General features: G+C 44.3%; 1 protein-coding gene across 1 annotated transcript; it reads left to right on the forward strand.

Annotated features, from left to right (window-relative positions):
* Window positions 1-562: 562 nt before the first annotated feature.
* Window positions 563-22781, forward strand: LOC311131211 (voltage-dependent calcium channel gamma-1 subunit-like; the record flags this gene model as incomplete). The annotated part of the gene is made up of 4 exons (XM_084164063.1): window positions 563-797; window positions 10388-10462; window positions 22208-22345; window positions 22552-22781. The coding sequence occupies 4 exons, from the start codon at window positions 563-565 to the stop codon at window positions 22779-22781; spliced, it is 678 nt and encodes a 225-aa protein (XP_084020189.1).
* Between the last annotated feature and the right edge of the window lie 1750 nt (window positions 22782-24531).

Below are 24531 nucleotides of genomic sequence, written 5' to 3' on the forward strand. Positions count from 1 at the left end.
ACTCGGATGTAACCCGATAAAGACAGCCTGACATCTTGAATCACTGCACACATTTATAGCAGCAGACACCCCCCCCCATACCCCACCATGGCAGTCGGTCATCAACTTTCCTGATCCACCTTAACAGCTGTAGTCTGAGGCACACAGGCCCCCCTCAGTCAACACATAGTCAGAGAAAGGAGAGGGCCGTGAAAACTAGGGCACAGCAAAACTGACCCCTTTCCCTCAAACCAGAGGCACAGATCCAACAGAGAGACAGAGAGACAGAGAGTGAGAGGGTATAGGCTGGGGAAGAGAGAGACAGAGAGTGAGAGGGTATAGGCTGGGGAAGAGAGAGACAGAGAGTGAGAGGGTATAGGCTGGGGAAGAGAGACATTTGTGGAAGGCTGTGTGGCTGTTAAGGAGTGAAGCCCGCGAAAATCCACCATCGACATCCCCACAAGTCCGAAGTCCCCACAAGTTTGACGTCCCTTCAAGTCTGAGCCAAGTGAGGACCTCGGTGCTACCCATTTCTTCTTCTTTGGACATCTTCTTGTCAGTGTTTCCACGTACAAACTGCACCATGCACAAGCGTACGAAGGTGAAGATCACGTTCTTTGTGATCCTGGTGGGCATGGCGTCCATGTTTACGGCGGTGGTGACGGACCATTGGGCCGTGCTCAGCCCGCAGGTGGAGCAAGTGAACGCGACGTGTGAGGCGGCCCACTTTGGCCTCTGGAGGCTGTGTAAGAAGGTCATCTACATCAGTGAGGCGGACTACAATGGAAAGGGTTGTGGCCCCATCAGCCTACCTGGAGGTAAGACAAGATACAGGGAGATGGCTTATAGCTTGGACCTGAAAATCTGCACTGTCTGTGCCTATCCTAACCCTGAACCTTTCTATCCTATGTCTGAAGCTACCTAATGTTAACTAATGTAACACAGACCAATGTGGCACTTTAAAACATTGTATGTGTCTATAACTATTGTTAAAACAGATATACACTAACTGCTGATCAAGAAATATGTGATTTGATTTACATATAAAAGGTCATTTCTGATTTAACCGACTTCTGCAGCGTTTTCTTTCAATGTGATCTCCACGACTGTGGTAACATTGCCTTTAAATGGTGCATAGCCAAAAAGGGCCGATCGGATTGAATGACAACTAATGCTTTGATCCCGCTACACTAACTTGTGATGACTCTAACTTGTGAGTCAATATCACATTGAGTGAGAAAGAAACGCATAGACAGGAAGGGGACTAATTGAGTGAAAAGCAATACACAACACATTGTAGCTTTAGTAATGGTCTGATACAAAGCAGAATGAAGGAAACACACTTTCTGATAATTTATGCTATGTTCAGCCTTGCGTTTCTTGAAGTCTTTCTGACTGCTCCGCCATTTTAAAAGCTTCAATCAGCAAAGGTCCCTTGCGTGAACACACACACCCTTAGGACAATCTTGGCTGGATTCAAGTGAAGCAAATGTGCCCACCTCATACAGTAGATAGCTCTGCTATGGGCTTCTGGGAATTCCATATGTCGACTGGTGCAGGCACTTTCATGAACAGATGCAAATGTCTGGTTGGGACTCATTTTGTAAACATTCTTGGCTGACCCCTCCTAGCTATAAAGAATCAAGGGATTTACGATGTTAAGCTTGGGGCATTCCCGAACCAACAGCACAGTAGTGTGTTTAATGTAAGGGTCACTGTTGGCCAGGCTACTTAGAGATACCCAAACTTGCAATGTCTTATTAGATACATGGTGTTATGTACCATCAGACGTAGGCCTATCATGGATACATTTGGTGGTCAATGTGGGTGAGATACTCTTGGTATCTCTCCAAGTAGGGCTGGCTTTGACATTTTTGAATGATAACTCATTGGCGGAACTACAGACAACTCGCACTCCTTAACTCTGATCACAAATGAAAAAACCTAAATTTATTTTCAAATAGTCTTTATGGGAAAAACTCAATGAATATCATGTTGCTAAAACTCCTAGTGGCATTACGTGTGAGAAGCAATGCAGTGGATTGGTGCCAAGATTAATATAACCTTTTGTAGGATGTGCAATGCCAGACGCCAGGGTTTCATTTGGTATCTATATCTCTATTTGGGAATGAATAGCAATATTTATTATAGCCCCACATCTTAATGAGAGAAATACCAACCACTAGGACAGTTCATGCCACTCTGTCGTCTTTAGGATGATGGCACTGTCGAAGTGACCCTCCATGTGCTTTGCCATCTGAGTTGGATTTTTAAAAAAAATATATATATATATATTTTAGCTGGTAGTCTACAAAGATTGAATTCTGTGAGCCGAAATGGGGAACTCTGTATATATGTACATAAATGTTGCTTCCCACTTGTTGATCACCTTATTTGCCTTCCCAAATAATCATAACAGATGGTTAGAAAATAATAATGACTGTAAAACAGGATGTTGATATAATTGATTTCATATGAATACTTTCCAGAACAGCAAACATATAATCTAGGTTAGGGATGTGGCGAAATGATCAGCCGAAGCCAATATTGTCACACCCTGACTCAGAGGACGCTTATATGTTGAGTCAGGGTGTGTATATTCTATGTTGTGTTGTTCTATGTTATAGGTTCTAGTATGGGTATTTCTATGTTGGCCGGTGTGGTCCCCAATCAGAGGCAGCTGTCGCTCGTTGTCTCTGATTGGGGACCATACTTAGGCAGCCTATTGGCACTAGTGGGTTGTGGGATCTTGTTCCGTGTTAGGTATGTTGTTTGTGTACCTTGGACTTCACGTTTCGTTTGTTGTTTTGTCGTTGTGTATTCGGTTAAAATAAACATGTATGCATATCACGCTGCGCCTTGGTCTGACCCGTCTATGAACGAACGTGACAGAAGATCCCACCAAACAAGGACCAAGCAGCGTGCCCAGGAAGAGCGAATAGCCATGTCACAGGTGGGCAAATGGTGGTCTTGGGAGGAGATATTTGCGGGGAAAGGGCCATGGGCGAAGGTAGATGCCCAGGCAGGAGAGGTGAAACGGCGCCAACCGTGCCGACGACGGAGACCCGAGAGACAACCCCAATAAAATGTTGGGGGGGGGCACACGGGGTGGATGACGAGGCTACAGGAGGCTAAAAAGGATGAGAGGAAAGTGTAGAGGCACGGCGAGAGGAGCTGGTTAGGCAGCAGAAGGAGCAGGAACAGCCTGTTCCTGCCCCTCGCACCAAGACAGTGGTGCGCGTCGCCAGCCCGGTCCGGCCTGTTCCTGCCCCTCGCACCAAGTTGTGGTGCGCGTCGCCAGCCCGGCCTGTTCCTGCCCCTCGCACCAAGCTAGTGGTGCGTGTGTCCAGTCCGGCACGGCCCGTGCCTCTTCCACCGGTGCCTCCACCGGTCAGCTGCTCTACTCCGGAGCCAGAGCAGTCCGCTCCACCGGTGCCCAGTCCAGCTCTGGTCAGCTGCTCCATTCTGGGGCCAGAGCAATCCGCTTCACCGGGGTCCAGTCCAGCTCCGGTCAGCGGCTCCACTCCGGAGCCAGAGCAGTCCACTCCACCGGTGCCTGATCCAGCTCCGGTCAGCTGCTCCACTCCGGAGCCAGAGTAGTCCGCTCCACCGGGGTCCAGTCCAGATCCGGTCAGCGGCTCCACTCCGGAGCCAGAGCAGTCCGCTCCACCGGTGCCTGATCCAGCTCCGGTCAGCGGCTCCACTCCGGAGCCAGAGCAGTCCACTCCACCGGTGCCCAGTCCAGCTCCGGTCAGCGGCTCCAGTCCGGAGCCTGAGCAGTCCGCTCCACCGGTGCCCGGTCCAGCTCCGGTCAGCGGCTCCAGTCCAGACCCAGACATCAGCCCCTCTCCAGGTTCGGGGTCTCCCATACCAGGGTCCAGACAGGGCTTGGAGTATAGTGGGAGGAAGGAGAGGGGAAGCAACGCGCCGAGGTCTAGACCAGACCAGGGGCGCAACAGGGAGGCGAAGAGTGAGAGGTCGTCACGCCCTGAGCCGGATCCGCCTCCGAGGCGGAATGCCCACCCGGCCCCTACCCTGTTATGTGTATGTTGTGTGGTCAGAGTCCGCACCTTTGGGGGGGGGGGGGGGGGGGGGGGGGGTACTGTCACGCCCTGACTCAGAGGACGCTTATATGTTGAGTCAGGGTGTGTATATTCTATGTTGTGTTGTTCTATGTTATAGGTTCTAGTATGGGTATTTCTATGTTGGCCGGTGTGGTTCCCAATCAGAGGCAGCTGTCGCTCGTTGTCTCTGATTGGGGACCATACTTAGGCAGCCTATTGGCACTAGTGGGTTGTGGGATCTTGTTCCGTGTTAGGTATGTTGTTTGTGTACCTTGGACTTCACGTTTCGTTTGTTGTTTTGTCATTGTGTATTCGGTTCAAATAAACATGTATGCATATCACGCTGCGCCTTGGTCTGACCCGTCTATGAACGAACGTGACAAATATAGCAACTATTACAGGAACAAAGATATTGGTGGGATTTTCTGTTGTGCGCAGCACTATGCAGCCGGCCAATGGAGGATAAATATAGGTTGTGTAAATACCCAGCTGTCCTGGGGTAAGAGCCGTGAGGGAGTCAAGTGTGTGCACACCTTCAGAGCCCAACTGAGTGACAAGGCCACCTGCACAAGCCAGGCATAGCCCATCAACCCCTAACCCCCGCCCTGGCGCTGCCCCGCTACCCACCGTCCAAAATCATTTCTCATCCCCTGGGGGTGGGCTACAAGGGTCCTGGGGTGGGCTAGTGAAAGCCCTGGCATTTAGGCAACCAGAACTTCAACCACATACCAGTGATGGGAGGGGCACTCCGGCTGTGGAAGTGCCAATGATGACTTGCTCCCAATGTTGCATGTTGGTCTTTCTGGTTTTGCTTTTCTGTATAGAACGATCTCGATGGGTAGACTATTTAATGGTTATTTATATTTCCTTATTTCGATTTTAGACGTGAGCTTAAATGTGTGTATTTAACGTGTGTCTCGTATTCATCCTAGCTGGCACCATCGGATACAAGCTAGAGTCGTCTGGGGGGATTTTTCAGGGTGGGTTATTTTCACCTACATTTCGACACATGCTGCTAGCTATAGCCTATGCATCAGGCAAAGAGAATGAATACATGGGGCTCAGAGAAATGCCTGACTTAGCACCTTATGTTGATGAAATGGTTGTTAATAGACAGGCAGACAAACTCACTGTGAAGCACCTCAGTACAACACGAGAGTGAAGGCTTATTTTGATCTCCTCACTTTCTTAAAGACAGATTAAGGATTGTTTAGTAGTGCGTAGTGTTTCTGTTTTGAGCAGGTCAGCTGATTGAGACGCTGTTGACTTGCCAGTTGAGTTCCATTGGGTGCTATTACTTATCGTCTCCTTGAGATGTTGACGTCGACAAAGTGGCTCCTAGTTAGCGTGCAGTTTGGACTCCTCCACTCCCACTGAAATATATATACCCTGTTCGTGTGGAGAGGCCTTGGGTGTCACTGGGGTGTTACACAGTGGGACCACCCTGGCATTACTGTTACAGGAGTGGGTCACAGTTCCGGAGCGACCCACTAGGTGTCATCCTCCGACAACCTTAGGCACCTCCTCACTCACAGTCGGGACTAATTATCTGCCTATTGGTGTCACCTGTGGCTATCTGATTCACCTGTGTATTTATACCCTCACTTCCCTGTGTTCCCCTGCTCATTTTCTCTGCTAGTTCCTTGATGTCAAGCAGTATGTATCAGTGTCGGATCACGTGACGGAGTTACAGGTACTCGAGAAGTGTTCTCCCTGTGTCACTGTTTTTCCAGTCACGAGTTAGTATTTCGTATTGTTTGTTGTCAGCCTGTTTTTTTTTAGACCTCATTTGTTTTCGTGTATAGTCCGTTGTTTTGTATCCTGGCTTTTGGACCACCAGTAAAGATCCTTGTTTCACCATCCTTGCCTACTGCCTACTGCCTATCCTGCACCGCACCTGGGTCACACCTCACACCAACCCTTACACATTACTAATCTACTCACTGATAGACAGAGCATTGTCTTGACATGTGCGAGTGATAAGGTTCCAGGGTGGAATTAATACAACACAAAGGGAGCCATGGCATCTAGTCGTGTGGGGCTATATTCATGGATATGGATAGACACGAGGGGGAGCCTTACAAGCCCTTATAGAGACCTGGGTTTGAATTCCAAGCACATATACTGTAAGCCAGTTTCTGGAAGGCCTGAGTCTCTTCTACCCATCATTAGAGAGACTTTATGAGTGTCCTCCAATGCCACTAGAGAGCACAAAGGCACAGACCGTGTGTGTGTGTGTGTGTGTGAGTGAACGTGCATGTGTGCTTGCCTGCCTGTGTTCATAGTGTTTGTGTATTTGTGCCAACCTGACTGACTGCCTTCATATTGTGTGTGTGTGTGTCTCTAAAGGTGAGGATGGGAGTGCGTAATGAGGACATCAAAAGCTAATGAGGCGAGCGATGCCTCCGCATATTTTGGCATAATCCCTGGATTTAGTGTTTCAATTAACAAACACAGAAGGACAATGACACAGCCCCAATGCCTGTCCAAGTGTCTCACTTTAGATAATGCAGCGTGGGCTATCTCTCCTCTCAGCGCAAAGAAAGGGCACTTGGTCATCAGCATGATGACAAGAATTACTTCTGGTCCATTATAGTTATTAACACAGGAGTTTGTGGTGCGGAGAGATACTACCGAAGCTAGAGCTAAGGCTTTTGTTTAAGGGGTGAAGGACTCAAAATGGCTGGGTTGAGCTGAGGTGACTCAGCAATTGACCTTTTAAGGACCGAATCTACATTTACATTTTAGTCATTTAGCAGACGCTCTTATCCAGAGCGACTTACAGTTAGTGCATTCATTATTTTTTTCATACCCCCTGTGGGAATCGAACCCACAACCCATGCTCAATCAACTGAGCTACATCCCTGCCGGCCATTCCCTCCCCTACCCTGGACGATGCTGGGCCAATTGCGCGCCGCCCCATGGGTCTCCCGGTCGCGGCCGGCTACGACAGAGCCTGGATTCGAACCAGGATCTCTAGTGGCACAGCTAGCACTGTGATGCAGTGCCTTAGACCACTGCGCTACTCGGGAAGACCACTACTCTGACTCTATAAACTAGCGCTCTATCTCTAAACCAAAACTTTGAATTCTGTGGCTAGCCACCTCCTTTTCATTCCCCTGCCCGCCTTACACAATAGAGAAAGAGTAGAAAAGCCAGTTGCTAAGTAACCACCTCTGGGTTTTCCCTTGATGGCCAGTCTCTGTCCTCATTCATAAAAACATCCTCTATGTGTGACAGTCAAAACTTCATGGTCCTTTACCTTACCAAAACTAAGGTTTTTCCCAGCGGGCAATATTGGTTGCAATTATGTTTTTATGACATCATTGTCAGGTTGTATACTAGTTGTATAAGGATGTTTTGTGAACATCTTTTAAGTAACCAGAAAAATACATCTTTATCTGGTTGAAATCTGGTGATCTGACTAGATAACAAACAAAATATGACATATTTCCCTTTAGGTTTTTATCCTGTCCTGAAAAAGACATCTTTACCTGGTTGTAACACAGACCAGTTGGTTGTAATCTGGTTATATGATGTCTTCAACAAGAAAACCAGTTTACACCGAGAGAATTAAGTAATTAAGACATCATGTGCCACATTTGGGCTGCTGGGTTCTACTCAATAGAGTGCTTTGCTGGTGGCATGTATGGGCGCCAAATCCAGCTAATTGAACCTACACATACTTTGTGTATCTTTCTTTATTAGCCTTCTCTGAGTAATGCATCCAAACTGGCAACCCCACCCACCTCTAACTCTATATTCCTGGGTGTCCTGGGAGAAGGGGAATTATCTCCAGCCCATGTCTATGTGTGGATATGAGGAACGCTGGAGCCGATGTGATAACATGCTTAGCTCACATAATTCTACATGAAAGCCTGTCACTTACTCCCCCGTGGTCGGCCCAGAACATTAGATGCCACGTATGAGGCAGAGCAGGCCTCTCCGGTGACAGAACAAAGTTGAGCGACTCTGAAGTTTCCCCTAAAATCTGAGAGACGAGAGACACAGTGGTCCCGCCGCCGCCGTGTACAAATATAATGTAGTTTCCCTGGCGAATGGATGTTTTGACGTTCTGGTTTAGCATCAAAGCGTAGGGCGATACTCCTAGCCCTCTGCAATCGCTGTTATCGTATTCTACGGGTCAGCTTTTACTTGTGCTTAGCACGGATACCCAGGGGTTAGCACCTTGTCTGGGACAAGCAAAGTGAATGGGATGCCCCACAGGTTGCGCGTGCGTTTCAAATTAGGGGAAGCTAAAAAAGAAATCACACAAAAAATTGCCTTTCTTTATAATAAAGTATTGCATGCATCTATCTATTTGCAGACTAATGTAAGATAGCCTTATATTCCTAATGTGATGAGTAGATTGGGTTGTCATAAATTAGGCTAATAATATAACTGATTCACTGTGCGCAAAAAAATACCCTTCTGCTTTTCTTTTCCTTTCTTTGCAAACATCCAGAGCTCAGCCCCAGCTAGATGGACATTTTTATGAGGATCCGAAAAAATCTGAGAAAAAATGTGGCCATTTATAAACATATTTCATGCAATTCTACAACACTTTAGTCTCCATAGCTGGAGACAATAGCATAATCTTTAATGCCACAAAAATGACAGGGTAGGCTACTCTGACAAACTGAGATGAATAAAAACGACCTTGAACGAAACCATCGTTGGCTGGCCCTCACTACATATTCGTCGCCAAATCCACTGGCTCCAGGTCATCTATAAATCCCTTCTAGGCAAATCCCCGCCTTATTTTAGCTCATTGGTCACCATAGCAACACCCACCCGTAGTATGCGTTCCAGCAGGTATATCTCACTGGTCATCCCCAAAGCCAACACCTCCTTCGGTCTGCTGCAAATGACTGGAACGAACTGCAAAAATCTCTGAAGCTGGAGACACTTATCTCCCTCACTATCTTTAAGCATCAGTTGTCAGAGCAGTTTACCGATCACTGCACCTGTACACAGCCCATCTGTAATTAGCCCACCCACCTCATCCCCATATTGTTATATACATTGTTATTTATTTTGCTCATTTGCACCCCAGTATCTCTATTTGCACATCATCTTCTACACATCTATCACTCCAGTGTTAATACTAAATTATAATTGTAATTATTTTGCACTATGGCCTATTTATTGCCTTACCTCCATAACTTACTACATTTGCACACACTGTATATAGATTTTCTATTGTGTTATTGACTGTACGTTTTGTTTATTCCATATGTAACTCTGTTGTTGTTTTTTCCGCACTGCTTTGCTTTATCTTGGCCAGGTCGCAATTGTAAATGAGAACTTGTTCTCAACTGGCTTACCTGGTTAAATAAAGGTCAATATATATATATATATATATATATATATATATATATATATATATATTCTTGTACTATGAAAAGGGGAGACACATGCTATGACGTTCAACTAGCCTGGAGGAGGAAATTATTGTCCTAAACTTTCCAGGAGCAGGGACCGAAAGAATAAGACAGTGAATATGCGCACTCACCGGGGATATGGCCGATGCTCTCCGCTATAGTGGCAATAAAATAGGCTACTGTTCGCTCAATAGCATTTTGATAGCCTAACTTCACTGACAGCCGCAAATCAACAATCAGCTATTTGATATGCTGCGCAGGCTGCCCAAATTGCGCGCTTCCTAGCTGTAGGTTATGCCCTGGCCTTGTGATTTAAAACAATCCACAGCTATTTTTTAAAAGAACCGAATCATCCTCTGTGGCTAAATGATGTTCTCTGGTGTAGTGTTTTGAAGGAATGTATTTATTTTTGTATACAAAGGAGTAATTATATAATTTTAGCAAGTTCAATTACATTTACTTCCTATTGGATGCGCCGCCTATGGACGCCCCACATAACCTATGCTAACAAAAAAACAGACACTGTCAATCAACATTGTGCAGAGAGATAAGGGTTTTATGTCAACTCAGGCAAACCATCAGATGAAAGTGGCGCGACTATATGTTTATCCGTGTGGATTAACAACTGTTACACCGGAACCACAGAATGCTTATTCATCGGTACCGTATAAAAGTAGTTCAAAGCTAGTCCAGGGAAAAAGCATCAAAATCCTTTTATCTGTTTTTAGAAGTTAGCGTCTTTACATTTGTGGAAGACTCGTGAAACAGTTTTTGGTAAACACATTACTCTATTATGCTACTGTATTTCCGAAGTGTTGTTGCATCTATTATAAAGTAAATATAGCTATTTTCACAATGGTTTAGTAACTTCTGTTCAGTGTATTGACGAGAAACTGCACATTGCCTGAAGTGCTACGATCTGAACCTTCAGCTAACTGTGTGTTTTCATGTCTCCCACAGTGGAGAACTGCACCTACTTCAAACACTTCACTCCAGGGGATGAGTCTGAGATTTTTGAAGTCAAAACCCAGAAAGGTAAGGTTTATTTTGTGCCTCCTCCATCCTAACAAACACACCATGATTCTGTTTGGTAACTTTCATTTACACTGAGTGTACAAAACAGTAGGAACACCTTCCTAATATTGCGTTGCACCCCCTTCACCCTCAAAACAGCCTCAATTCGTCGGGGCATGGACTCTACTAGGTATCGAAAGCGTTTCACAGGGATGCTGGCCCATGGTGACTCCAATGCTTCCCACAGTTGTGTCAAGTTGGCTGGATGTCCTTTGGGTGATGGACCATTCTTGATACACACGGGAAACTGTTGAGTGTGAAAAACCCAGCAGCATTGCAGTTCTTGACACATTCAAATCAGTGCGCCTGGCACCTACTACCATACCCCGTTCAAATGGCACACATACACAATCTATGTCTCACTTGTCTCACTAAAAATCCTTCTTTAACCTGTCTCCTCCCCTTCATCTGCATTCTCCATAGACAAACATTGGCAGTAGAATGGTCGTACTGAAGAGCTCAGTGACTTTCAACGTGGCACCGTCATAGATTGCCACCTTTCCAACAAGTCAGTTCATAAAATTTCTGTCCTGCTAGAGCGGCCCCGGTCAACTGTAAGTACTGTTATTGTGAAGTGGAAATGTCTAGGAGCAACAACTGCTCAGCCTCGAAGTGGTAGGCCACACAAGCTCACAGAACGGGACCGCCGAGCGCTGAAGCGCGTAGTGCGTAAAAATCGTCTCTCCTCGGTTTGAACGCTCACTACCGAGGTCCAAACTGCCTCTGGAAGCAACGTCAACACAAGAACTGTTCGTCGGGAGCTTCATGAAATGGGTTGCCATGGCCGAGCAGCCACACACAAGCCTAAGATCACCATGCGCAATGCCAATTGTCGGCTGGAGTGGTGTAAAGCTCGCCGCCATTGGACTCTGGAGCAGTGGAAACGCGTTCTCTGGCATGATGAATCACGCTTCACCACTTAGCAGTCTGACAGACGAATCTGGGTTTGGTAGATGCCAGGAGAACACTACCTACCCCAATGCATAGTGCCAACTGTAAAGTTTGGTGGAGGAGGAATACTGGTCTGGGGCTGTTTTTCATGGTTCGGCTAGGCCCCTTAGTTCCAGTGAAGGGAAATTGTAAGGCTACAGCATGACAATGACATTCTAGACGATTCTGTGCTTCCAACTTTGTGGCAACAGTTTACAGAAGGCCCTTTCCTGTTTCAGTATGACAATACCCCCTGTTCACAAAGCAAGGTCCATACAGAACCCCATCGAACACCTTTGGGATGAATTGGAACGCCGACTGCGAACCAGGCCTAATTGCCCAACATCAGTGCCCGACCTCACTAATGCTCTTGTGGCTGAATGGAAGCAAGTCCCCGCAGCAATGTTCCAACATCTAGTGGAAAGCCTTCCCAGAAGAGTGGAGGCTGTTCTAGCAGCAAAGGGGGGACCAACTCCATATTAATGCCCATGATTTTGGAATGAGATGAGCCAGTGTCCACATACTATTGGTCATGTAGTGTATCTTCAAGAACAGAAGAAGTGTATTCTTTGATGTCCTTCTGACAGAATGTTTCATAAGAGAAGATTCAAAGGGAAGAGTTATAAAAAGAAATAGGTAACTCGGGATATGAAACATGGGTGGGGAATAATACAAATCTAATTGGATACATCTCAACTCAAACAGTCCATGTTAGGCTCTGTAGCTCAATTGGTAGAGCATGGTGCTTGTAACACCAGGGTAGTGGGTTCGATCCCCGGGACCACCCATACGTAAAAATGTATGCACACATGACTGTAAGTCGCTTTGGATAAAAGCGTCTGCTAAATGGCATATTATTATTATTAATATTATTATTATTGTTATTAGGCACAAGGCAGGGCTGCCCTTTGCCTCCTTCTAAGTTTCATGGACAAATGCTAACAAAAACAAACGCACAAAGAACCAGACATACCCCTTCATTCTAAGCTTTGCACACATAACCAATGGTGCTTTGGACATTCTTAGAATTTGTCCATCAGCCTTGAATTAATTTCAACACAACCAGAAACATTTAAGTATATAGAGTTTTCCCAGGATATTAAGGGTTGCGGCCAAGTCAACTGAGTAGATATAAGCTCCGGCAGGTAGCGTCTACAGAACTCCATGTGACAGAGCTAATCCCTGTCACCGCCCATTCCCTTCTCTCCTGGATATTTTCCTTCTCCCATCTCCCCACTAGCCCCCTTGGTGACCCTGCCTGTGCACATGCTTGGCCCATTAGACACATGTACGCTCACATATGACAGGGCTTTAATGTGATGCACATAAGGGCGCCAAGCACAGGCAGGGCCTTGTCAGACACAGGGTGTAAATCAGAATAGATTTACATTTACACACACACACACACACACACACACACACACACACACACACACACACACACACACACACACACACACACACACACACACATATCTATGTCTTTCTATACTTGTGAGGACTTTTTGGGGACGAACAATTGATTCCCATTCAAAATCCAATTTTCCCTAACTTCTAAACTAACCTTAAACCTAACCTCAACCCTAACCCCTAACCTTAAACATAACCCCAACTCCTAACCCTATCCCCTAATTCTAACCCTAAACCTAAGCCTAAAATAGCCTTTTTTACAAGTGAGGACCGGCAAAATGTCCTCACTTCTCTGACTTTTAGTTGGTTTACTATTCTTGTGAGGACTTGGTACTTTAGTATAGTAAAACATGTACACACACACACACACACACACACACACACACACACACACACACACACACACACACACACACACACACACACACACACACACACACTTTAAACCCCCTATGCTCCTTTGAGACCCCTCTTTCAAAGTCACTGAGATCTCTTCTTCTAGCCATGGTAGCCAAAATAATGGGCAACTGGACATTTTTATACATGACCCCTAAGCATGATGGGATGTTTTAATGGCTTAATTAACTCAGGAACCACACCTGTGTGGAAGCACCTGCTTTCAATTCACGTTATATCATTCATTTACACAAGTGTTTCCTTTATTTTGGCATTTACCTGTATATTGGTTTATACTGTATATCTTCAAGAACAAAATAACTGTATTCTTTGATGTCCTTTTGACAGAATGTTTCCTAAGACAAGATTCAAAGGGAGAGTCATAAAAACAAATAAGCAACCTGGGATATGAAACATGTGTGGTGAATAGTACAAGCCAAATTGGATACAGCTCAACTCGATGCTAAGCGCAAGGCAGAGCTTCCCATTGTCTACTTCTAAGTTTTATGGACAAACGCTAACAAAGACCAAAGAGCCAGACATACCAATTCATTCTAAGCTTTGCACACATAACCAATGGTGCCTTGGGGCTGGATTCAATCTGCATTGCCAAAGTTCAGCGGTATAGCGCGATTGAAATGTAAAAGTAATTTCCGATTGAGCCGACATATGGAGTCTTAACTGTCAATGCAGTCTCCGCTGACGCGGGAGGATTGCCTTTACATTTCTAACCCGCTGTAGCGCAGCTCTTCAGCGCTACGGATTGAATGGGGCCCTTGGTCTTTGTTAGCATTTGTCCATCAGCCTTGGTTTCAACACAAGCAGAAAGATTGAAGTATATGGAGTTTTCCCAGCATACCAAGGGATGTGGCCAAGTCAACTGAATGGATAGCCAGCTAGCACATTTAGTTCCTTGGAAGTTGTGCGAACAAAGCCATACGTTTCATGACCGGTAGAACTGATTTTTTTTTAAATGTTCTGAGAACAGTATGAAAAATGTATGCACTCACTAACTGTAAGTCGCTCTGGATAAGAGTGTCTGCTAAATGACTAAAATGTAAATGTAAATGTAACAGAAGTGAAACCTATGATTTTCTGTTCTCTATCCATGGAATTAGTCCACTGCGTCACTAGGACGGAGCTAGCTTGCCATGTTTTTTTTTTACTCAGATGTTTACAAAGCTGTTCATTTTAGTCTATTCAGACCCCATTTCAAAGGAAACAAGCACTCATTAACATCAGATGTGGCCAATTAGTGGGCGCGGACAACACACTTGAACACACTTAGCAAGATAGAGGCTAGAGACAGTTTTGCTGACGCTGAGAACAAAATGTATATGTTTTAAAAAATATATTCTTAGAACGTTCTTTGAACTAGTGTTGTCATGATAACAGTATCGCGATACTACGATACCAGATTTTCCATGGCAAAAAATAAAACAAGAAGCAGACTCAACTCTATGGTCCTTTTAATACCTAAGTTTGTTAAATATTGTGTGCTATAGCTTGGAAAATAAACAAATGTGACTCTGGGTGACAATATAAGGCTTCTTGTTTCCAACATTAGGACGGTTTCCCTCAAGAAATTGAGTCTGCTTCATAATTTGTTTCTTTTTCTTCCTTAGTTCCGAGTATCGCGATACTGGTATTGTGACAACACTACTTTTCTTGTGGTTTTTATGGAACATTTTCTTAATGTTCTGAGAACATTACTTTAAATAGAACCATGAGGAAACCTGCAGAAAACGTTATGCTGAAGTGCTGAAATTCCCACGGAAGAACAATGTTTCTTAACGTTCTCTGAACGTTCATGAGAACATGACTTTAAATAGAACCATGAGCAAACCTGCAGAAAACGTTATGCTGAAGTGCTGAAATTCCCACCAAAAAACATATATTTCTCAGAATGTTATGTGATAGCTGGGTATACGATCCGGCAGGTAGCTTCAATGGAACTCCATGTGACAGAGCTAATCCCGCTCAAGCCCATTCCCTTCTCTCTTGGATATTTTCCTTCCCCCATCTCTCCACTAGCACCCTCTGTGACCCTGCCAGTACTGTGCACGTTTGGCCCATTCAACGTATGTACTCTCAAATATGACAGGACTGCTAAGCACATGCAGGGCCTTGTCAGACCCAATCAGTAGGGTGTAAATCAGAATATATTTACACACACACACACACACACACACACACTTGTTTTTATAGTTTATGATGCCAGTCAGTTTATAACATGGTTTATGTGGACCCACCTTTCCCATGGTCCTATCAATGAAATGAACACGTCACATTTTTTTATTTTGTATGTAGAAGATACATCTGACTTCAGATTTGTTCATTGGATCATATTGAAATAATATACCTGTAAATTCACAGGCTTGTAAGGACATATGGTTAATAAGGACACTCGTTCATATAGTGGTTTATAAGGACATTGTGTATATGAGTACATATAAGGAGAGATGTAATGTATATTTGCTCAAATGAGCAATAGGAAGCAGCATAATGTCTCAGAGTAATTGCCTCTTGTGCCTCTGAACGATCATTGCTGGTGTGAGACTGGCTACTGTCAATCTGTGATGTAATATTTTCAATATTTTCTGTAAAGAAACGTAAAAACAGTTTGCATAGATCAGGAGATACGAGCATGTCACTGTTTTGACGTCCAGGTGACCATGACAAAACCTTTTGACGTTCCGAGGACGTCCTAACGACTCATTTTTGTTTGCAGGGGTCACTGGGGAGGTGATTTCTCACAGTCAAAGTCCTGCAATATGATGTTAATATTTGTGTAAACTCTTCCGAATTGTAATCTGTGGGTGTCACTGAGTAGGCTGATGCTCCATTTCATGGGTGCACACACTATAGGTAAAGCTATATAAATGTTCAATACGTACAATAGGCTGAATAGTGAGGTGATGTCACACAGTTAAAGAGCCACTGAACACACCGATTGGCACGTCTGTTTTTCTGTTGCTCATTAGAACATTTTGATTTCAGTCTTAGAGGTGTGTTTCCTGACCGATTCCGCATTTGGTTAATGATGTTTGTCCGCCATGAGACACTGTAGACGCGGAAGCCTATTTCACTTCCTCAAAATCCCCAGAATGAATCTAAGATAACTCAAGAAATCTGTAATTAATTTTGACGTTTTTGCCGCGGATGTTTTAGTTGTGCAATTTTACACCTAACTAAGGTGTTTGGTGCAGTATTTCTCAAGTAAAAAAATGCATGACCTGTTGTCTTATGTAAACAAAGTCGGTGTGCTGGGCAGGTCTGTCTAACTTTCTATGCTATTGGATAGAGAGCAATCACTGCATCTGTTCACCCCATGTTAGTGGGCAAATGGACATCATCAAATCAAAACCCAACCTTAATTTACCCGTTGTGACGCACGGATGTTTCAAACTCCGTTTTAGACCTTTATTATCCTATCTACACTTTGCAGTACATTTTGACACTAGAATAACTGTTTATGACTCAAATCCATGCCACATAGGCTGTTTTCAAAGGGATTCGTTGCTTTTTTAAGGCAGTCGCTCTTTAAAGTCCCGCAATAAGCATAGTTTGAGGACTAACTACATGGTGTTTGTTGAATTACATGAGTGTCTAAAACACGGTTTATGATGAAATACACAAACCTGTTTAAAGCAACAAGCAGAGTGTGGGTGCAGCAGGTCGGGAGAGAGGTGCACATTTCAGAGGGAGAAGGATGCAGTGTATTGTGGGATGAGCAGTGGGCTCTCTCTTATTGCAGGACTTTGACTGTGAGAAATCCCCTTCCCAGTCAGTCTATTGTGTGTATTGGAAATTCATATTGCAATGTACAGCCTTACCTAGTATCATAGCTCTTATTGCAGGACTTTGACTGTGAGAAATCACCTGCCCAGTCAATCTATTGTGCGTATTGAACATTCGTAATGGACTGTAAAGTCCTGCAATAATACACTGCTCAAAAAAATAAAGGGAACACTTAAACAACACAATGTAACTCCAAGTCAATCACACTTCTGTGAAATCAAACTGTCCACTTAGGAAGCAACACTGATTGAGAATAAATGTCACATGCTGTTGTGCAAATGGAATAGACAACAGGTGGAAATTATAGGCAATTAGCAAGACACCCCCAATAAAGGAGTGGTTCTGCAGGTGGTGACCACAGACCACTTCTCAGTTCCTATGCTTCCTGGCTGATGTTTTGGTCACTTTTGAATGCTGGTGGTGCTTTCACTCTAGTGGTAGCATGAGACGGAGTCTACAACCCACACAAGTGGCTCAGGTAGTGCAGCTCATCCAGGATGGCACATCAATGCGAGCTGTGGCAAGAAGGTTTGCTGTGTCTGTCAGCGTAGTGTCCAGAGCATGGAGGCGCTACCAGGAGACAGGCCAGTACATCAGGAGACGTGGAGGAGGCCGTAGGAGGGCAACAAACCAGCAGCAGGACCGCTACCTCTGCCTTTGTGCAAGGAGGAGCAGGAGGAGCACTGCCAGAGCCCTGCAAAATGACCTCCAGCAGGCCACAAATGTGCATGTGTCTGCTCAAACGGTCAGAAACAGACTCCATGAGGGTGGTATGAGGGCCCGATGTCCACAGGTGGGGGTTGTGCTTACAGCCCAACACCGTGCAGGATGTTTGGCATTTGCCAGAGAACACCAAGATTGGCAAATTCACCACTGGCACCCTGTGCTCTTCACAGATGAAAGCAGGTTCACACTGAGCACAGGTGACAGACGTGACAGAGTCTGGAGACGCCGTGGAGAACGTTCTGCTGCCTGCAACATCCTCCAGCATGACCGGTTTGGCGGTGGGTCAGTCATGGTGTGGGGTGGCATTTCTTTGGGGGGCCACACAGCCCTCCATGTGCTCGCCAGAGGTAGCCTGACTGCCATTAGGTACCGAGATGAGATCCTCAGACCCCTTGTGAGACCATATGCTAGTGCGGTTGGCCCTGGGTTCCTCCTAATGCAAGACAATGCTAGACCTCATGTGGCTGGAGTGTGTCAGCAGTTCCTGCAAGAGGAAGGCATTGATGCTATGGACTGGCCCGCCCGTTTCCCAGACCTGAATCCAATTGAGCACATCTGGGACATCATGTCTCGCTCCATCCACCAACAGACTGTCCAGGAGTTGGCGGATGCTTTAGTCCAGGTCTGGGAGGAGATCCCTCAGGAGACCATCCGCCACCTCATCAGGAGCATGCCCAGGCATTGTAGGGAGGTCATACAGGCACGTGGAGGCCACACACACTACTGAGCCTCATTTTCACTTGTTTTAAGGACATTACATCAAAGTTGGATTGGCCTGTAGTGTGGTTTTCCACTTTAATTTTGAGTGTGACTCCAAATCCAGACCTCCATGGGTTGATACATTTGATTTCCATTGATAATTTTTGTGTGATTTTGTTGTCAGCACATTCAACTATGTAAAGAAAAAAGTATTTCATAAGATTATTTCATTCATTCAGATCTAGGATGTGTTATTTTAGTGTTCCCTTTATTTTTTTGAGCAGTGTAGCTATGACGCTAATATTTGTTTAAACTCTATGGAATTGTAATCTATGGGTGTCACTGAGTAGGCTGATACCCCATTTCATGGTTGCACACACTACAGGTAAGGCTGTACATTCCAATATTAATATTTAATACACAATAGGTTGACTGTGGAGGTAATTTTTCACAGTCAAAGTCCTACAATAAAAGCTCTGACACTAATATTTGTGTAAACTCATCATATATTTACACACACACACACACACACACAAATGCTAATGAGTAGTCCCAGAGACAGAAATATCCCTTACTTGAAATGTAGCACTGACCCATTCCAAATGCCCATTGGTATTCTTCACTCCTCAATAAACCAATGGTTACCATTTATATGGAACATGGCCATAGAGCTACGATCCAGTGCTGTCAGTACGACTCGCCACAGGCAGATCCAGCCGAGCAACGTACACAGAGCTAAACTGGAAGTGCCACTGGAATAACAATCACTAAAGCACCAATAGAGCGCAAAAGAGATCTTTCAGCCCATACTTGAGACATTAAACCACTGATCCAGCCTACTCTGAAACCACTCACCCCTCTCTTTGGGGTTGCAAGGGCAAGAGAGCTAGCACTCCATGCAGGATATAGCATGATTCCAGAACTACTCAAGGGGTGAGAGCCAGCATTGGCCCATCCTCCCCCAGCATGAGATGAAGGGGAGCCCCTGAGGAGAGGCTCTTCCCTGGGCACCGATTCTAGGCGAGCAGGTGTCAGATCAAAGCCTAGCTCCTCCATCCACATCACAACACCAACATAACTGGAATGGCTAGTTAAAGCAGCTTGGAATAACAAGTCACTCTTCCCTACCACAGATTTCTCTGTACCAGTAAACAACACAGTAATGCCAAGCTTAGTTCTCTCCTTTGGTTGAATAAAGGTGGCTGCCTTCCTGCAAGAGGAACTTTTTCACTGGGTAACATGTCTCTCATTTCACACGACAATTTTTACTTAAAGCGCAGTGTCATTTAAAATGTAGCCTAGTTATTCCATTCTGTTAGTTAGTTTGATTGATTTAGGTAGTTTGTTAGTTTGACGTATGGCAGATTCCACCAACCAAGTGAAATTCTGTCTTCCTTATCACGCTTCACACTCCTGTTTAGAGAGAGCTGATAAAAAATGTGTATCTTTAATTGTCCATTCTGTGACTGTACACCACCTCATGTACGGTACAATGAGGTGACAAACTAAATTGGTCTGCACACGACAACTATTTCCTCAGGCAGAAATTAAAGCCTAATTACAAAATCCACATAAGCGTTTGCACATCCAGTTATGCCAAGCGCTGCAATGTAATGAAATATAATTTATATAATTCAGCTGGAGACATAAGGACTCATGTTGCTCTGGAATAAAACAATCTTTCTTGGTAAGCCTCCTATCGGCTTATGGCTGATTTATATACAAATACCCAACAATGTACCCCCAAAACCCACCATAATGACTATTGCTTACCTTTTCACCTTTTCATGTACTGTAATGTAAAAATAGAACAAATTAGAGTATTGAAAAGCTAAAGTTAATATATGCAGATCCAGTTTAGAGAGTTATTTGGTGTTACAGGAGGAAAGGAGCACTCTACAAGTCTACAGCATGTGCAATTGCTTAAAATAGAAGTTGCCCTTAACCACAGATCTAGGATCAGATTAGCCTTCCCTCAATCCTAACCTAAACCCAGGACCATCCATATGTCAAATGTATGCACGCATGACTGTAAGTCGCTTTGGATAAAAGCGTCTGCTAAATGGCATACTATATTTTATATACAGTGGGGAAAAAAAGTATTTAGTCATCCACCAATTGTGCAAGTTCTCCCACTTAAAAAGATGAGAGAGGCCTGTAATTTTCATCATAGGTACACGTCAACTTTGACAGACAAAATGAGGAAAAAAAATCCAGAAGATCACATTGTAGGATTTTTAATGAATTGATTTGCAAATTATGGTGGAAAATAAGTATTTGGTCACCTACAAACAAGCAAGATTTCTGGCTCTCACAGACCTGTAACTTCTTCTTTAAGAGGCTCCTCTGTCCTCCAGTCGTTACCTGTATTAATGGCACCTGTTTGAACTTGTTATCAGTATAAAAGACACCTGTCCACAACCTCAAACAGTCACACTCCAAACTCCACTATGGCCAAGACCAAAGAGCTGTCAAATGACACCAGGAACAAAATTGTAGACCTGCACCACGCTGGGAAGACAGAATCTGCAATAGGTAAGCAGCTTGGTTTGAAGAAATCAACTGTGGGAGCAAATATTAGGAAATGGAAGACATACAAGACCACTGATAATCTCCCTCGATCTGGGGCTCCACGCAAAATCTCACCCCGTGGGGTCAAAATGATCACAAGAACGGTGAGCAAAAATCCCAGAACCACACGGGGGGACCTAGTGAATGACCTGCAGAGAGCTGGGACCAAAGTAACAAAGCCTACCATCAGTAACACACTACGCCGCCAGGGACTCAAATCCTGCAATGCAAGACGTGTCCCCCTGCTTAAGCCAGTACATGTCCAGGCCCGTCTGAAGTTTGCTAGAGTACATCCAGAAGAGGATTGGGAGAATGTCATATGGTCAGATGAAACCAAAATATAACTTTTTGGTAAAAACTCAACTCGTCGTGTTTGGAGGACATAGAATGCTGAGTTGCATCCAAAGAACACCATACCTACTGTGAAGCATGGGGGTGGAAACATCATGCTTTGGGGCTGTTTTTCTGCAAAGGGACCAGGACGACTGATCCGTGTAAAGGAAAGAATGAATGGGGCCATGTATCGTGAGATTTTGAGTGAAAACCTCCTTCCATCAGCAAGGGTATTGAAGATGAAACGTGGCTGGGTCTTTCAGCATGACAATGATCCCAAACACACCGCCCGGGCAACGAAGGAGTGGCTTCGTAAGAAGCATTTCAAGGTCCTGGAGTGGCCTAGCCAGTCTCCAGATCTCAACCCCATAGAAAATCTTTGGAGGGAGTTGAAAGTCCGTGTTGCCCAGCGACAGCCCCAAAACATCACTGCTCTAGAGGAGATCTGCATGGAGGAATGGGCCAAAATACCAGCAACAGTGTGTGAAAACCTTGTGAAGACTTACAGAAAACGTTTGACCTGTGTCATTGCCAACAAAGGGTATATAACAAAGTATTGAGAAACTTTTGTTATTGACCAAATACTTATTTTCCACCATAATATGCAAATAAATTCATTAAAAATCCTACAATGTGATTTTCTGGATTTTTTTTCCTGATTTTGTCTGTCATATTTGACGTGTACCTATGATGAAAATTACAGGCCTCTCTCATCTTTTTAAGTGGGAGAACTTGCACAATTGGTGGCTGACTAAATACTTTTTTTCCCCACTGTATATATATATTATATTCATAGGTCAGGGGTCATGTTGAAGTAACCTCTATTTGCTCTCTTTTCAGAGTACAATATCTCGGCAGCGGCCATCGCCATCTTCAGCCTGGCCTTTATGATCCTGGGCACCTTGTGTCTCCTGTGCTCCTTCAAGAAGGGGAATGACTACATCCTCAAACCTGCCGGAATGTTCTTCGCTTTCGCAGGTAAGACCAGACAAGCAGATAACACATTACCTTTGTAATATTTTGGTTGTACTGTTATCAATGGGTTAAGGGAACAGATACAGTACTAAAATCGTAATATAGTATAACAAATTAAAAACAAATAATATCTGATTCACCTGCTTACCTGTGATTGGAGGTCATGATCGTTAACCCATCCTCCTCTCTCCCTCGCCGCCCAATCGCAGGCCTGTGCGCCATCATCTCAGTGGAGGTGATGCGTCAGTCGGTGAAGCGGATGATCGAGAGCGAGGACACCATCTGGATCGACTACTCCTATGCCTGGTCCTTCGCCTGCGCCTGCGCTGGCTTCTGCCTCCTCTTCCTCAGTGGCCTCGGCCTCCTCCTGCTCTCCATGCCCCGCATGCCCCAAAACCCCTGGGAGTCCTGCATGGACGCTGAACACGAAGTGGAGTAATAGACGGAGAGGGAAGAGAGGAGGAAGAGAGTGACACTTTCTTTAAAAGCAATAAGATCACGATCAAGATCAACTTCGTGCCGTTATATAGTAGAACCAGAGGGTTCTTTCACACAGTGCTTGGGAGCAGTCGAGGTCGTCGACCCCCCCCCATCCCCCATCCCCCCATCCATCCATCCATCAAACGGATTTATTGCTGATAAAAGGCTGTGCGTGATGAAGTTGTGCACATAAAAATAACTTTTGTGGTTCAATTCCAATGTACCGAATGAAAAATACCGTCATTGTACCGGCATTTCCTGTTTCCATCTGCCCAGTCGTGATATTTTCAAGTGTCAGGTAATTCATCAGCATGAAATGGTTGGATGGAAGCCTGGTTAATTATACATTTTGCCATGTTATTTAATGGCATAAATAGTAATGGATTGACATTTGACCTATGAATTCACCTTTTCTGCACTCTGTGTTTTGTATGATAATTCTGTACATAACGCAATCAATTTGTAACTGAGATGGTTCTTCTGTTATTTTCAGTGCATCAAGCACTTGCAATGAATTTATGTCAAATGTATTCAGGCAGATTTCAAGATAACCCAGGAAATTGTTAGAATCAGATGCCAAATGATTACTTAATGATTAAGTATTTAATATTATTACAACTCCTTAAAAAATATATATTCACAGCATACATAACACTAATTGTGATGTAAAGAAGTGATATCAAAATGATCCGTTTGATTTCTAGAATTTCGGTCATGCTAGATTTATAGTGACAATTATTTATTTTCAGTATTCAAATGGACTTACTTTTATAAGAATAATACATGGACGCCACAGCAAATTAGAGAGGTTGAAGCTACAACTAATGCTGTCTGGTGGGTTTAGTGTGCATACCATGCCGAATGATAAACATCAACAGTCTCTGAACCAGAATGATAAACATCAACAGTCTCTGAACCAGAATGATAAACATCAACAGTCTCTGAACCAGAATGATAAACATCAACAGTCTCTGAACCAGAATGATAAACATCAACAGTCTCTGAACCAGAATAGTAAACACCAACAGTCTCTGAACCAGAATGCTAAACACCAACAGTCTCTGAACCATTGATTGCTTGGGTTGCCATGTTGGAAAAGGTTCAGTTCTAGCAGGTGCACACCAAACACTAACCCCCCCCCCCCCCCCCCCAGCTTTTTAGAGCTGAACACATGGCAGCCCAATTTCTTGGACTATTTGATCCCATTCAATTTAGGAGCACTCTATTTTTAATCAAGGTTAGGTATCAATTTCTTCTCTTTCTTATTTTAGTTAGTGTCTGATGCATTTAATTTAAAACTCTCAAGGTACTCAGTAGCCAACACTTTCAGGGGCTTTCAGTTCAAATGATTAGGGAAAAACTCAGAACCTTAATATGTACCATCTAGATCCAGTATATGGCTTTAATATATATTTTATCCTAATGTCCAGTCTTCAGCCAAACTAAACTGGACTGCTCTCCCTGGCTTGCTACCATTCATCTTTGGCTTCTATGAACAGGCAGGAAATAGGTGTACTGTAAAAACCCAGTGGGTACATTCTTTTTGTTATGGATGATACTGCTTTTGTATTTACTCAGTGGAAGTGTTAAACTAGGATTCTTTTTGATACAGAAATGTACATTACTAATGTCTCAAAACAAGCTTGTTGATAAAGGTATTGGCAGTTTGGTACTTAAACGCTACATAAGACTTCATGAATGTAGCAGAT

This window comes from Coregonus lavaretus (genome assembly GCF_964263955.1).
Source record: "Coregonus lavaretus genome assembly, chromosome: 6".
Taxonomy (NCBI): Eukaryota; Metazoa; Chordata; class Actinopteri; order Salmoniformes; family Salmonidae; genus Coregonus; species Coregonus lavaretus.